The 17,305-nt window shown below is 40.3% G+C and overlaps 1 protein-coding gene and 1 long non-coding RNA gene across 16 annotated transcripts in view; one reads left to right on the top strand and one right to left on the bottom strand.

The window, feature by feature from the left end:
• LOC147026702 (uncharacterized) overlaps window positions 1-7,314 on the bottom strand; it is a 68,977-nt gene extending 61,663 nt beyond the window's left edge. Inside the window, exon 1 of the long non-coding RNA XR_015058481.1 lies at window positions 7,177-7,314. This is a non-coding gene — a long non-coding RNA (uncharacterized LOC147026702). The remainder of the gene's footprint in view (window positions 1-7,176) is intronic.
• LOC147026699 (uncharacterized) overlaps window positions 1-17,305 on the top strand; it is a 506,204-nt gene that overhangs the window by 205,812 nt on the left and 283,087 nt on the right. For all 15 annotated transcript variants that reach the window (XR_015058478.1, XR_015058480.1, XR_015058479.1 and 12 more), the window contains 2 exons: window positions 10,071-10,115; window positions 11,878-11,931. Coding sequence is in view for 12 of the 15 variants with exons in the window: in XM_085882416.1 (XP_085738542.1) it covers window positions 10,071-10,115; window positions 11,878-11,931 (99 nt within the window). In the remaining 3 variants the exon portion in view is untranslated. The remainder of the gene's footprint in view (window positions 1-10,070; window positions 10,116-11,877; window positions 11,932-17,305) is intronic.

Here is a 17,305-nt window from a genome sequence, read left to right on the forward strand (position 1 = left end):
ATATGTATTCAGTCCAGCATAAATCTCTTGAGATACAGCATAAATCTATGAACGACTGACACAATAGCGAGACTTTCCATTTCCATGACTGAGTTGTTCTTCTCTTAGTTCATCAGCTTCATGATCGCAGAGTGAACAAGGAATAATCTGTGATCATATTCCTGTAAAACATATGCTCCAACACCAGTGGCAGAAGCATCAGTCCTAAGCTTACTCGGGTCGGGTAGTCTCAAGATGGATTTGTTGATGAGTCGCTTGAGGATCTTGTAGGCCTTCTCATGAACATCTCCCCAAACTATTTTTCTAAGTTTACCCCTTGTGATCAAATCCGCAAGTGGCACTGCATTATTAGCCCGCGAACGCAAAGCGAAGTGAAGCAATTGGTTCACTTCTGTCTGTTTGTCTATCTGTCTATCTGTCTATCTGTCCGTCTCTGTCTCTATCCTGTCCACAAGCGTATAATCAAGGAACAAATTTAATTTCATTTGAATGTTATATTTTGAACACGAATTGGAACATGAATCAGAAAACGAACCTCCAGTATAGCAGTACTTGGCTCTGAATTTGTCCTGATCGCACATGCGCAGAGAGGTGCGAGATAATATTTTTACCCTATCTGCCTGCTTCGCAGTCAAACAAAACTGAAAATCATTCCAAACTGGAAACTTACTGTTTTTTAAGGACATCATAAAGGACACGTATAACAAGTATGAAGAACTAATGTAACATGTTAAATAAGGTGGTGTAATTACGAATCGCCACTGTGTCAACGGCAAGTGGTAAACTTCCAGATTTAATTTTTTATACGACATTTATAATCTTTATTTTATTTCAATTTAATTATATACTTCAACACTGTAGAACACAAATCACCCTCTTATCACTTCCAAAACATCCAGTTTTTGCAGTACTTGGACATGTTAAATCATGTGGTGTATAAGACTCCATCAAAACAGTGCTAAACCTCCAGATTTTTTATACGACCTTTAAAATCATTATTTTATTTAAATTGACCTGTATAGTTCAACACTGCACAGGGTAATGTGTTCTATGGACTCTCTCGTTATGGATGTAATCCGGTAGTATCCAGCCATTCCCACGAATGACCGTACCACTCTCTTGATTGTGGGTCATGATGCATCAATGATCTTTCCTGCATTGTCATCATGAAGACCTATCAAATCTTGCTCTATCTGGTAAGTCACACAGCTAACATTGTCTGTCCTATCACACACTTTGATGCCCACGCCATGAGGGCTGCAGACATCTTGTATAGCAAATCCCCAAGAGTGGAAATATGAATGAGAATGTCATCAATATAACTGTCGCTATTTTCCATCCCAGCCAGTAACTTCCTCATGCCCTGCACTAGCATAACTTTGGAGTTTGTCATTCCGAATGACCTCTTCAAATATGCGTCAGAAACATCTGTTGTCACAAATGCTATCTTGTGCACTTTTTCCTCAGCCACCGGTATCTGCCCACATCCCTTACTCAGACCAATCGTTGTAAAATACCTATCCTCTCTGAGCTTCTGGAAGAGATAACTAACTATCACCATTGGCTCTGGATCAAATACAGTGATCTTATTAAACTTACGATATTCCACACACATGGGTTTGTTCCATACTTTGTATGAACAATCACCACTGGTGATGTGCACCACGATTTAGACGACGAAATAATTCCCATTTTTAACATCTCTTGTACGTCCTGGCTAAGAAACTTCCAAACATTATATGGTACTATATATGGCTCTGATTGAACCAGCACATTCGTAGCTAGTTTAACACGTTGACCGATTTAAGATCATGGTCCCACTGAAATCTGTAAAAACAGCTAGACTAGGGATTTCAACTCCTTGCTTTGAGCCTGGGTAAACTGCTGACCAAACCTCACATCTGCCACCATTTCATTGGGTTCGCAGGTACTTGCACTTTTCTGCTCCTTATTTAACTGAGATCCAACAAATTTTTGTCGTCATCTGCATCTTCCTTGATCACTTCATGGGGGGTGTAAAGTGATCATGAGAGTTGAGATCCCGAGTAAAATATAGAAATTTTGGGTGGAGTCAGGCAACTGTCCAACCAATGGGTGGAACTTGCATGGATGCATGCATGGCTCCTTTTATATATAGATCATTCAGACGAGACATTTCAAACTTTTGTGAAATACCACCATTTAGAAAGTTCATCAGTCATATAAATCTTTAGCATGTTGGATCATTCAATCACTTTAAAACTGAAAAATTCTGTTTGAAATTTCTAAATTCTCGCATTATGAATTCACTTTTGTATTTGTCTTGGATAAATAATCTTGAAATCCCTATGTTAAACACTACATTTGATAGAAATTCACTAAAACAAGCCTGTGTTGTATCGTAGTTGCTATAGATGTTGAAATAGGTATGTAGTTTAAATGTCACCTTTCAAAGCCAATAAAAAGGTTGCACCGCTTACTGGATCGAAATCCACCCTGACGATGTCCCCCACGTATGGACATATCTAACATCGAGTAGTAATAACATTTTTCGAGCAAAGTAGTCAAACTCCTTAATTAGGCCTCTTTTTGCATATCGTCCCTCTACTATCGCTAAAGATCATCTGGTGCCCTCGCTGCCAGTATGTTACCAACTTGCAGGTGCTGTTAGTTGCCTGCTTGCCTGCAAACAGCTTGGTTGCCTGACTTCAACTACACAAGTCAATAAGGAGTGTGTATACTAATCTTGACCATCGACACCTTTCCCACCATGTTTCCCAACAACAGCATACGTGGGGATACTGGTCCTCCTTGAAAAAAAAACTATATCATGATTCCACTGCAACCTGTGTCCAACCACTCCTGACATTCCCTTTCATGATTGGCATCTGCCTTCTGGATCCAGTCAAGAGTGGGATGCAAGTATTTCTCACCATCTGATGCTTCTTGCCACATGAAAGCAATAAAGGCCCTTTGCAATGCAAGACTCCAACTTGGTATCCAAAATCTCTAATGTCGGGGCTTCATGTTTCACCAACCAGCTGGCACTCACTTCATGACCTTTGCAGCAATTCAAATAATCTGTTTATACTTTTCTCCATGAAAGAATGTTTTGGCTGCTTTAATAAACGACTTGCACTCCACCGCCTCATGCCCAAACAGATTGCATACATAACACCACCCCTCAGAGCTTACATCAACCTTCAGTGAGGCCTTCCAGTCACTGCTCAATATCCATACCATTTACATATAGAGCACTACAGTTTAAAGTCATCCACAGAATTCTCTTACACTGTCAGTAAGACAGGTCCATTCTCCTGGTCTTAGACATGTATGGTGAACTACTACGACCAAGGAAAAATAAATAAATGAAAACCCCTCCATCTGAGGCACCGCATGACAAATTTCTGCCATCTCCACATATAGTATGTACTACAAATCGACATCTCTGGTGGAAAGGTTGATCCTGTAAAGCCCCCAAACTTCACAACTAATGTTCTTTAATTGGTCAATTTCAGGTCAGGGGTCAGTCGAGTGTCATCCAAAGTTAATTGGTACACTGAACAACAGTTTATAGTTGCTATTATGAGAAATCAAGAAAAGATAAGCAATTTGAGCTATCTCTCCAATAATTTGTGGTTCCCTTTCACACAGATGGACAGAGAAGTCCTCCAGGCATACGTTACTAATAGTTCCTTTGCTAAGATGTCACATAGGCCATCAAATATATAGTCACGTCTTTTTGAGATTTCAAGCCACTTTGTCAGGTAATTCCTCAATCTGACAATAAATTGTTCAGGGTTCTCCATTTTTTTCTGGTTTGACACTCCTAAACTTGATCCTATACTCATCTTCAGTTAAATGTTACCTCTTCAAAAGAGCATCTTTCACCTGATTGCAATGAACAGCTGCTACATCTGACTGTATAGAATACACATGTAGTTCAGTCAACCTATGTTTCAACCTCAAACAAATTGCAAAGTAATTTATGTACTGTGTAACATGTAGAGAGGTATTACTTAAATAATATATCAAAAGTGTGGAAAAGTCGAGGCTCCGTAAATTACAAATGAATGACCTAAAATACATTTATATTTAATAACTTAATATTAAATAAATTAAAAAATGAGCTGTATATACACTGCAACGAAGTTTGTCTGTACCCAAGCAAAGCACTACGGATCAGAGGTGGTTCTCACATTTGACCAGCAATTTTTTTGGAAAGCCCTGACAATCATCTCCACTGAACTGACAAATAGTGACCTGAAATCAATTGCGTTGAGACTAGGAAGTTTCCACATAGAAATGGCCTTTCTGGGATCCATCGGCCACCTTACAGGTTCTTCAGGCCTCCATGAACTCCTTGAAACTGGATATGCTTCAAATGCAGTTGGATACATGCTGATTAGAAAGTCTGTATCGAGGGCAGTCAGGGGACACTTCTTGTGGGACACAGCCCTCGATGCTATATGTTGTTTTTAAAAAAAGGTTTTCAGAATTCCAAGATTTGAGAGAAACACAGTTGAGACATCGGAAAACACTACCACAATAGAGAGTGATGAAGCTCAAGAAGAAAGCAATACGATGTTGGAAGCTGTCCAAGATTGGGGACCAAAACTTCCTCAAGTAGCATGTAATCGACACGATACATTCACTGAAGATAATAGAGTTCAAGAATCTAACATTATACAGTGGCCTGCAAAAGTATTCACCCTCTTAAAAGTTTTCACATTTTTGTGCCACCTGAGCTTATTTCATGATGCTTTCAAATAATTCTTAATTTTTTAGAAAGAACATCCAGATGTGTGAACATCCAGTCTTTACAAACTACTCCAAAGTGAGAAATATAAAAAACAAATTGCAGGTAGAATGTGAATAAGTTAGATTAACAGAGAAAATCAGATGATTCTTAGTTGCATAAGTATTCATACCCTTTGCTGAACTAACCCTAAATCACTTCAGAAGCAAATTATTTGTTTTAAAGGTTACAAAATAAGTGTAATAGGTTTCACCTGTATATAATCAGTGGTTTAACGGAAAAAATAATCTCCTCCACTTATCTAAGAAGTTTTAAGGTGCAACTCACTTGGTCAACCAACAAGGCAAACATGAAGACCAAGGAGCTTTCCAAAGAAGTCAGACATAAAGTGGTGAAGAAGCACCGTTCAGGAGAGGGTTTTCAGAAGATTTCGAAGTCACTCATTATCCCTTTGAGTACGGTGAAATCAATCATTAAGAAGTGGAAAACATATCATACCACACAGACTCCACACGGATCAAGTCACCCATCCAAACTCAGCAGCCCGGCAAGCAGGAGGTCACTGTAAATCTAACAATGACTTTTAAATATCGGCAAGGCTCTATGTCCGAGATGAAGGTCAGTGTTCATCAATCAACAATATCCCATTCCCTTCACAAAGGGACATTATAGTCAGGTGGCAAGAAAGAAGCCATTGCTGAAAAAGATGTTTTTTTTTCACAAACTTCATACAAGTTTTTATATGCATCTTAATGATACTGCAGACATGTGAAGAAACGTTTTGTGGTGAGACGAGACAAAAATATGAATTTTTGATCTCAATTCAAAGCATTATGTCTGGTGCAAACCCAACACTTCACATCACCCAGGCAACACCATCCCTACTGTCAAGCATGGTGGTGGTGGCAGAATCATGTAATGGAGCTGCTTTTCATCAGCAGGAACTGGCAAGCTTATCAGGATAGAAGAGGCAACGGATGGTGCAAAGTACAGAATAATCCTTGATGAAAACCTGTTTGAGTCAGCCATGAATCAAATTGGGTAGGAGATTCACATTTCAGCAGAACAATGATCCAAAGCACAAAGCTCAACCCACACTGGAGTGGCTGGATAAGAAAAAAAAGTTATTCAGTGACCTCGTCAGTCCTGACTTGAACCCAATTGAACATTTATGACAAGACTTGAAGATTCCAGTCCATCAACGATCTCCATCAAACTTGGCAGAACTAGAGCAATTTTCACGTGAAGAATGGGGAAAGATGTCACCATCTCTTTGTGCCAAGCGAGTCGAGACCTACCCAATAAGACTCGTAGCAGTCATTGCTGCAAAAGATGCTTCCACCAAGTACTTACGTAAGGGGCTGAATACTTTTACAACCAGTGAATTTTGATTTCTACATGTTGTTTGCAGCGATTTCTGACATGTGACCTCCTTCAACTACAACAGTGCTTAGTTTGATTTCAGTTATGAACAAAAAAGTTCATTTGGAAAAATTGTTTCTCCACAATTCGTAATTCATCTGAATGCGCAATTATTGGTTTGGGGGTGAATACTTTTGCAGGCCACTGAAACAGCAGATGACTTGAAAGAAACAACTCAGTGATATGAAAAACGACTGAGTGAGAACATTTCTGTAGAGCGAGTCTTAAGAAGAGTACCCTTGAAAGAAAATCAATGAAAAGCTTGTGAGAGAAAAACAGGCACTTTGCCATCTCCACACTGCATCTCCTTGGCTTTGGTACATGGAGATGATAGACACACTCTGCAAGTTAATAAAAGCAGAAGAGGCAGGAAATTGGGATATACTGTACATCTCCAATGTGTGAAGGAAATGCCGCTTTTTTTTTTGCTGCCTCAGGTCAAAACGTACATGTAAAATCAGCTTACATGTACTTGCAACTTGTGCAAATTTTTTCGAAAGAACATCCAGATGTGTGTAAGTGCTTTGAAGCTGAATACCATGCACCTCGTGGAAGTGATTGCTTTTGGATTGGCCTCTCTCCATATGTTGTTATTGAGCAAGTTTTGATGAGAAGCATTAAAACAACAGGTGGTTTGACAAGAGGGACATACAATGTCAGAATCTCAACAAACTCAATAGCTACTTGCTCGCCAAGCTTGTGCCGACATCAACAATACCATGCAGCAGTTTACTGACACTAAGTTCTACACAAGTGACCAACATGTAGAAGCTGCACAAACTAGAAAATCAAGAGATGAAGAGGACATATCAACCAACATTCATGTCTTTCCTCCAGGAAAGAAATCCATTTGCAGAGGATCCTGTCAGACACAACATAGTAACTGGAGTGACAGCATGCACAAGTGTAAATGTTCATAAGTCAAAATAAGTTGGCCTCAATGTCCTGAAGAAGGTTTCTTCTGAAAATGTACGGAAAAACACATTTAAGAAAGCAAACCAGGCAGTAACACTCACTACCAAGCCAACGATGACGATAGATGGGGACTCGGTGTAGGTTGACCCCCGACTCTTGTTCCAATATCTGATTACAGCAGCCAATGGACAACTTGATGACCTCTCTGAGATTTTCTCATATGAACTCTGTAGTTTACCTTCTTCGCTGTTTGACACAGCTGGTCTCCTCAGCGATCCACACAAGCCATCACTTGCGGATGTAGTCCCTGCTGTAAGAGCTTTGGAGATGCCACTACCATCAGCAATGGAATTACAGCAAGTGTTGGATGATGATTCTGTGTTGCAGCACATACCGTGGCCACATGGATACAGTTTAGCATTAGAATTTGATCCCACAGAAATGGGGTTGGGTCAGTGCCAAGGACAAACTTCATCCTATCTGCCCTCACTTACCACCAGCCACCAAGAACTTACTATACACAATGTCATCAAGGACAAGCTGTGACATCAGATGTTGCAACTGCAAGAAACATGCTTTGCAGTGTTCAGTTGGATGTGGAGACTGTCACAGTGTCAGCTGTTCTAACGCATCTTCTATGGTTCAAGGTGGCCTTCATGAGGATACATAAATATTCCCAAATTCGTTTGAGATGAGATGAGATGATCTGAAAGTCGCAGGAGGACATAAAGTTTGCCTTAAGTCAGGATTTTGAGAATATTTAAAACTGTAGTAACACTTGTAAATGTAACTACCGATTTATAGAAATATATCTGCAACAAGTCTCACGTGGTGAAAATTGCCCAGATGGTGGGAAAAGAGACACCTACTTTTCACAATGTTCCACCAGCTGGATGTTTCCATACTTTTGATGGATTATATACCATTCAGTTGTGATTATAAAACCAGTCAAATCATTTATTTTGCAATTATCTAACTTACGCAAGGAATTTCTCACATTATGAAACTTTGGGCCTTGACAACGCCACTTTATGTCCTTTTGGCATTGACAACGGCAAGTTGTTTCAACAGCTCATGTTGGGGACTCCCCCTCAATGCTCACCTCCCTCAGTTCAAGTGGAATCTAAATAGATTTGTTATTTCTGTTTAATATCTGTACTTTCCTTTGTGTAGCCCCAACCTTGAGTGGCCTTTGGCTTTGTGGCGAGCAAAATTCCATTAAAAAATGATGTCTTTCAACCCTGGCAAATCCCACACTCACACTGTCTCTCCAAAAGGACCACTGCAAAACCCTCATATTTACTGCCCAAACAAACCACTTGAAGAGGTTAAGTCACTCACATTTGGGTCTCACTCTCAGCCATGATCTTTCTTGGATAGACCATATTTCCAAGATAATGTAGTCTCCAAAGACTCAGCATCCTTTGTCATACAAGGTCTTTCCTTAGCCAATCTGAACTTTTGACAACTCACAAGGCCTTCATTTGCAGCTTCATGTAGTACTTCACTTGCCTTTGGGCTGGAGCCCATATCTCACGCCTTACCCTTCCAGATTCCATGAAAGGAAAGGCCCTCAAAACCTTTTGGATCTCCCATGACAAAGCTGTGTCAAGATCTGCTACTTTCACATTACAGCCAGGTTGGTGGCCTCTCTGTATTTTACTACCTCCTTTTTGGTCTTGCACCCTCTACCCTTTCTTGGCTCTGTCCATCCCTTGTTTCTGCAGGGCTCACATGGTCTGGCAGTAATCCTCTTTTTGTTAACATCCCAAAATCCAGGTTCATTGTTCACCTCCACTCATTTGTTCTTCTTTTCAATCGTCAGTGGATCCAACTTCCCCAGTCTGTTCAGTCCCATTCTTACCTCCAGGGCTTCAAACCTGCTGTTCACCTCTACCACATGTCCACGTATCATATATTCCAGAATCAACACTGCCTGTGGGGATATCAATCCCGGATAAGCCCCCAAATGTCACAACCAAGGTTCTTTAATGGATAAATTTCCATCCGGGAGTCTGTCGAGTTTGGTCCAAAGTTGGTTATTCACAGGGAAAAAAACATAGCAGCACTTGGCACACCAATGTGGCACTGTTCCAAGGAAACGGTCAGTAGCTGGCTATCCCTCCACTTTTTATCATTCTCATCGCACAAACTTTTGAGAAAGCCTCTCCTCCCCCCCCCCCCACCTCAGTTTATAAAGCATTCGATGACATTAGATGGTTTATTACCAGAAGCTGATATAAGTTGTGCAAACTCTCACAATCCATCCAGAAATCTTGAAATCTCTATATTTTAACATAAACACTCATCACATTTTAATTTATAGTTACAGCTTGCCTTCTCATCAAACATTGTAAGATACTAAGTAAAAGGCCATTTTTTCCTTGGTGAATCATAGGTTACCAGCATCAGTGTACAGACCATCAATGCAAAGCTTAACCAAACAGCTCATGAAGATTTGCAACACCTGCCTGTAGATTTAGCTAGATACTGTGAATTATGCATGCACTGGGGGAGGGTGGTGGGTACTCATTTAATAAAAGGGAGAATTATTGGGATAAAGGAAGTTTGGGAGTGTGAGAGGAGTGTTTTTTAAGGAGAAAGGTATTTGGGAAGAAGTCAGAGTCACAGGAAAGAAGAAGAACAGGGAATCTACATTTGGTGGAGTGTCCCTCTGATGTATCCATCTAACCCACTGTTAGTGTATTCCATGAATTCCCAATGTGTTCTTTGTTTTGTTCTGTGCTCTAACTCTTGCACAAGCCTCAACTTAGTGTCCAAAAATAAAGAAAGGGAAGAGGCATGTTTGGAGCATATTGGAAGGTGGTCGGTGTTTAAATTTTGCCATATTTGCATGTGTAATAAATTAATTGATACCAGATACAATGCAGGAATGATGGGCTTGATCATTTCCTCCTGTTTCTATATTTCCGTGTATTAAATTATTTCTAAGCATGTTTTTGAATTTTATGTGTTTTGTTTTTTTCACTCTCAGGGAGAGAAAGGCTTGCCAGGCCCATCTGGACAAATTGGACCAAAGGTTTGTCTCCATCATACAGAGGGTTGCAAAGTTGCATAACCACGTTAGGATGCCTCATCAGGCAATATACTGGCATCGCTGTACTGAAAATTCACCAAATCTGTGAGCATGACCTTAAAGTCCATTTTCCTGATTATAAAGTCCTCCATTTGAGAGTCCATTTCCAGGAAAAAAATTTTTATGCCTCCACTAACGACGTTGTCGGAGGCATTATGTTTTCGTGTTGTCCGTACGTTCGTCCGTCCGTACGTCCATGCTGATTTTCTCTGTTTTCTCTGCAACTGCTTATCTGATTGACACAAAGTATTCACCATAGGTGCAAACACTCACGTACAACGTTTTAATGAGAATTATGATGTCATAGGTCACTTGGTCTTGGCAGCCATTTTGGAAAAAAGGAAAAACTTTGGACCTCTGTATCTCCGAAACTGTTCCATGGAAAAAAATTGAAACTTGGCACATGTGAAATACTCCCCATGGGAAATAAGTGTGATTTTTTTTTTGATGATGTCAGAGGTGGCTTCGCTATGACATCATAATTACATACGTCGAACGGTTGATCTGGTCAATATGAAATTTTTTTAGGATCAACCAGGGCTAAATTGTATTGGGAAAAAAATTGATGATGTCATCAGTCATGTGGTTCAGCAGCCATTTTTTTTAACATAAAAACATTCAAAAATCTTCTCCAAAGTGGCTGACCAGATCAAGGGGAAACTACAGATAAGATCATCTATCCATGAGGAATAAAAAGTTCTCCACCTTTGATGTCATAGGTCACATGGTTTGGCAGCCATATTGGATTTATCCGAAAACCTTATTTTTAAATCTCCTCCAGAATCGCTGGACAGATTGAGGGGGAACTTCACACACTTGTTTCCCAAACCTTGGGGATACCAGGGTGTTCACAAATAATAGGTCACATGTTTTGGCAGCCATAATGAATTGAATGAAAATCTTTTATACAGCATGTGTATATATGTATGTATATATATATATATATATATATATATATATATATATATATATATATATATATATATATATATATATGTATGTATATATATATATATATATATATATATATATATATATATATATATATATATATATATATATACACACACACATCTTGAACTGCTTCAATAAATGACATGAAACGTCAAAATTATGATGTGGTAGTCATGGGGAATATATATATATATATATATATATATATATATATATATATATATATTTTTTTTTTAATTTTAACCTAATCAGACACATGATCTGGCAGCCAAATTATTTAATATTTTTAATCTGGATTCAGGGATTCATATCAAACTCGGTACGAGTATTATAATGATGTAATCATGTGGGCAGAGGCATATCTGGCAAAGTCATGACATCAAAGAGTGCTCCTCTAGTTTTGAGCTATTTTACAACATAGAAACAAAACGTGTTGTTTTCATAAAGACCATTTGTGATCCATTGTGTGTTTTGAGAGATTTTGTGAATCTTTTCCATTCTCAAAGAAAAATGTATAACTATGTATTTCCTTACTCAAAAGGGTTTTAATGTACCAGAGTTTATATTATCATAATTTTTACCTGACGTTTGTTAAATTATTCCATCCAGTTCAATGGTGAAGGTCGAATTTTAAATGAAACATTCCGACTCGATACATTCCAGGTCATTTAAGCGAATCGAAAATAATCATATCACATGATTTTTTTTTACATTGAACAGTCTTGTTTCATTCGTTTTTCTTTTTTGTCAGGGCTTGCCAGGGCTGGATCAAGAGCCAGGCCCAAAGGGACCACCTGGACCTCAGGTATGTCTATTAAAATCACATTTTCATGACTCCTCAATTGATTTCCTTGTAAGTACTGTGCAACGAAGCAAACAATCAAAATGATAGAACCCATTGTTTTTGTTTTGGAAATTGTTAATGAATTCTGAAGTACTATATAGCTGCCATTCATGAAAGATCAACAGCTTGTGCTGATGAACAGTGGATGATGGGAAGTTTAAAGTTTAACAATTCCCCCAACTTTCTTCTTTGTCCAAACAATATCCTCGATTATATTTTCCTCTATCCTAGCAGGAATCCTTGGAACAGAGTTCTGCGGAAAACCCTCTCTTTATTTGGGCAAAGTGCTGCCTCGCATGTTCCCGAAAGTTTATGTTGACTTCGAATAACCCAGTGATAATTTAAGTCATCTGCACACTTATTGACCAAAAACATAATGTTATGAATTTATTTTATGGCCCCAGGGATCAGACATTAAAGTGCAAATAAATGATAAATTGTAAAATGAAAGTGACAATCAGGAAAAAAAAAACGTGTTGTTTTATACATCTCACGAAAACAAATGTTGCGAATTGGCATTCTCGCGGCATCGCCTTTGTTTCCATTGGCATCATTAGCTTATCTGGAATTGGAATTCGAGATAAGGTATTGTCGTGCACCGTCCGTCTGTCCATCCATCCGTCCATCTCCTATTTTGACTTCTCCGGCCAAACTGCTGGACTGATACAGGTGAAATTTGACAGCAAGGTTCCGCTTCTAACTGGTCATAAGGATTGCAAAGCTCGTTCCGGTCAGGTGACTTCAAGTATGTCAAAATGGCTGAATTAGTAAATTCCTTCAATAATCTTCTGCTCCAGCCCACCAGTTCGAATTTACAAGGAAATCTAACACAGGTGGAGGCCATTCAGCCCATAATGCCTGCACATATGGCTCCCAAACTCAAATGCTCCCAAATTTGAGTTGCAACATCAGGCCAGGGTCGGGATGCTAAATTGTGGAGGTCATGCCAATCACTTCACCGGCAGTGTGTCAAAATGGCCAACTTCGTCAATTTTTGGGAAAATCACATAAATTCCTTCAAAAATCTTTTCCACTCCCACCGTGCAGAATGCCACCAAATTTGTATTACAACATTAGGCTCGGACCCAGAAAAGCTCCAGTTGCAGTGGCTCTATTTTTTATGCTTTGTGATGGCAAACAATAGTGATGATCAGTTTTTTTTTTTTTAAACATTTTATTTCAGTGGTGGATCGAGGGGGAGGGAAGGTGGGATGGGGGCCCCGAGTAATTCAATCTTTATGTGCAGCCTACATTTGTGTAATGAACTATAAAAGGTTTTGTTTACTCAGCCAAATTAGTCCATTTTAAGTTTTGAAAAAGCAACATTTTCTTTCGAGCTATTAACTTTCCAAATTTCACTCTGAATCTGCCCCTGAGTTTATACGATGTCACCATAAACAACCTTGCAGGTTACTGGCCTGCAGCATGTTCAGTCCCTCTCCTTATCCGGAATTCATTCTGGTTGGCAAATATGTGCAGATCGAGTGGGTCTCCTACTCTACTCATTGCAAAGTACAGCTGTCTGTGTGTAAAAACATTGGTGGGAAGCAGGACTCCACACTGCCGCAGGCTCTGGCCCTGGCTTTTGTTTATAGTCATCACAAAGGCCAGCCTGAGCAGAAACTGTTGGCGGCGGAGTTGGAAAAGAAGATCCATGTCAGATGGAGAAGGAAGAATTCTAGGAATAAGAAGAATAGACGCAGCATGTTCACTCACCGCTGACCCTCCGCACCTCAATAAGAATCAGTGACCTTTGGTTAAGATGTAACATGTTCCGTTACAGTGGCTATTGCGAGGATTGAGATTTTTCAACAGCATGATGGGAGTGTTAACCTTCAGTGACATCTCGTGCGGTGACAGAACTGAAAGATTTATTGAGATAAGAAACTCAGGTGGATAAAGTGCAGACATTTTTTTGATCAGCCAAAGAATCGACACTTTTGATGATGAAAGTGTCACCTGGCAGGCGGTCAAAGATCTTGTTGTTGAGAAGATCAACCATGTTATTCATTGTTAGTTGAAATCACACAGGAAGCCAACCACTCAAAAATCACACAGGAAGCGCGCACGCACGCACACACGCGCGCACGCACACACACACACACACACACACACACACACACACACACACACACACACACACACACACACACACACACACACACACACACACACACACACACACACACACAATATTTATTGCCATTATTGTATCCCACCTTTTTCTGGGATCTGGGTCATTCAAGGAACTTTTTTGGTACAAGTTTTTTGGCAACCAGCTGGCCAAATGTAACGTTCGACGAAAGATGGCAAAACATTGGAATTTAGTCAGGGTGCCAGCGATAACTCAGAGTGCCTTCTTGTGAATGACACTGTGATATCTTTAATGTCCACCAACTAATGTGAGAAGACAGGTCCACCAGTTCAAAGTCCTTCTGAAAGACAGCATACACATTGATGTATCTCTCACCCTGCCTGCAAAACACCATGGTGAGAGTTGATAGCTGGGTCAACATTCGAACCCTGCAGAGAAAGTGCAGATCCAGTGACATGATCGGTCTCGCCCAATCATTAAACGTTCTGACCCGGAATTCTCTCAGTGGCACGTCCTCCCTACTGGACTAGGTAATGATGAATTTTCCTTTTGGCTCCTGTTCCTCTTCTGCCTCAATAGGTTCATAACCTCCACTACCGAAGGTGAAGGAGGTAAGGTTTTCACTCCTTTCTGTCTGTCTGTCTATCCGTTTGTTGGTCTGTGTACAGGATATCTCAAAAAGTTGTGGACGGATCCGAATGAAATTTTGTGAGAAGGTTCAGCGTGTGACAAGGACGAACTGATTCAATTTTGTTGAATATCCGGGTCCGGATCCAACTACTACAATTTTTATGTGATTCTTCACCATTTAGAGATAGGGCCAAAAACGATATATAGCACAATATCTCAAATGGTTGTGGACGGATTCGGACAAAACTTGTTGGACAGGTTGGGTGTGTGGCAGGGATGCATTGATTCCGTTCTAGTGAAGATCCGAATCTGGATCTGGATACGATAATTATTTAATGTTTACAGTGATTCTTCACCATTGAGAGAGGAGAGGAGAGGAGAGGAAATTGGGACCATACTCTGTGCAGACTGTCGGTGCTGCCTAAGCAGTCTCCTTGGCTACTGGGTACAATCCTGGATGGGTCGCCACTACGACACAGGATACCAGCATGCTGGCACTCATTTTGCCGACCTCGGAAGGATGACAGGTCGAGTTAACCTCACCATTGAGAGATAGGGCAAAAACGATATAGTGCTGCATTGCATGATGTTTCCAAAATGTATTGGGCCCGATATGCACTCGTGGATCAGGCATTACATGGCAAAGGTATGTGCTCTACCGAATGCCCTTCTAGTTTGATCACATATTTGTGAGAGTCAACATCTCACTGGCTTTTGCAGAGAGCTGCCCGAGCACCGTAGTCTGGCAGTCCACTCATGCTGACTGGCGGGGGCTGCAAGCTACCCTTTCATGTCAAGACTGAACCTTCATTTCTGATATTGATACTGCCTGGGAATGCTTTGACACAAACTTTTTTTTCCCTTGTGTACAAATCTATACCATCTCGTCTGCAGTTATCATACCCATCCTCTTGCCACTGGTACACAGAGTACTGTGGGGAGGCAGTCGCCTTAAAACAACTTGCCTTCTCTTCCTGGAAGGCAGATACAGCTGAAGGGAACCTCAGATCATTCCCCAAATCCCAGAGGAATTGTGCGTCCACTCTCAGGAAAGCCAGAAAACAACATCTGCCCAACCTCAAGGCTTAACTCTCAAAGTTGTCTCCTCCTTAAAGACTTGGTGGCACCTGTCTCTGGTGTATGCTCCCCCTGCATCCCTTGCCTCACTTCAAATGGCACCACAGCTCACTCTGCTCATGAGAAGGCCGAATGCCTCAATTCTGTGTTTGCTTCCAAATCTTGGGTACCCAACTCCTCACTTCCTTTACCTATCCTCCCCTATCATACTCAACTGCTCCTAGATACCGAGTCTTTCTCACCGGAGGAAAAATATAAAATCTTCAAACAACTGAACTCTTGCCTTCTTTTCACATGCACGCAAGATATCACTAAAGATCAGTCAACACAGAATAGAAGAATTCATAAAACGAGAAATGCCCATTGAGCAATTAGGTTTCAGAAGAGGAAGAGGTACCAGAGATCAAAACCAAAAATCTGAGGTGGACCATGGAAAAATCAAAGGGGTATCAAAGGAAGATATATCTCTGTTTTATTGATTTTAGCAAAGCTTTCAATTGTATTGTTGATTAATTGATGTGGACTATGTTGAGAGAAATGGGGATGTCGGAGCACCCGAAATGTCTGATAAGCCTGTCCACTAAACAAGAAGCCACAACAAGAACACAGTATGGAGAGACAAAATGGTTTGGAATTGAAAAAGGAGTCAGACAGAAGTGCATTCTCTCCCCCCTTACGTGTTCAATCTGTATAGTGAGTAAGTACATCATGAGCAAATCGAACTTGGATGACGTATAGGTTGGAGTCAGGATTGGAGGAAGATGCATCAACAACCGAAGGTATTCTGATGATACCACTCTGTTGGTAGAAAGTAAAGAGTACTTGATGAAACTGCTGCACACAGTGAAGGACAAAAGTGAAAAAGCTCATCCAAATTTAAACCATGTTAAAAAAAAAAGACTAAAATCTTATCAACTGAGAAGATCGACATATTCAGATTGGGAGATGATCACATGGAAATAGTGGAAAGTTTCATCTTCCTCGGTTCTAAAATTGAAATTGGTAGGAAAAGAGGAGAAATTAATAGACAGTTAGCGTTGAGGAGAACAGCAATGTCAGGATTGACGAAGAGCTGGAATGACAAAGATGTGAAAACACAAACCAAGTGGAGGCTGATGAATACTGTGGTATTTCCAGTTGCAATGTATGGATGTGAGTCACAGACATTGAGAAAGAAAGAAAGGAAGAAGTTTGTCAGTTTAGGAATGTGGTGATGGAGACAAATGTTAAAAATTCCATGGACTGCAAGAAGAACAAACAAATCACTGCTCGAAGAAATGAGACCACCACATGCATTAGAATACATTTATGGTGCTGTATAGCTACCGCTATCCTGCCTCCCCCGTTATTGTGAGCCGTCGCATTATCATACCCGGTGGCATATCAATCATATCCGGTTTCATTGGTGTGAAAGTCGCTACCTTTTTTTCTGCCAATGCTGAAAATTTTATTCCCAGGCTTTCGTCGATCTTGCAGGGGAGAGGACTGCTATGGCCAAACGCCTCGGCTCTGCAAGATGCAGCAGTCGCGTGG

The sequence above is a fragment of the Eptatretus burgeri genome, chromosome 5 (genome assembly GCF_056783735.1).
Source record: "Eptatretus burgeri isolate ZD-2024b chromosome 5, Ebu_testis_v1, whole genome shotgun sequence".
Taxonomy (NCBI): Eukaryota; Metazoa; Chordata; class Myxini; order Myxiniformes; family Myxinidae; genus Eptatretus; species Eptatretus burgeri.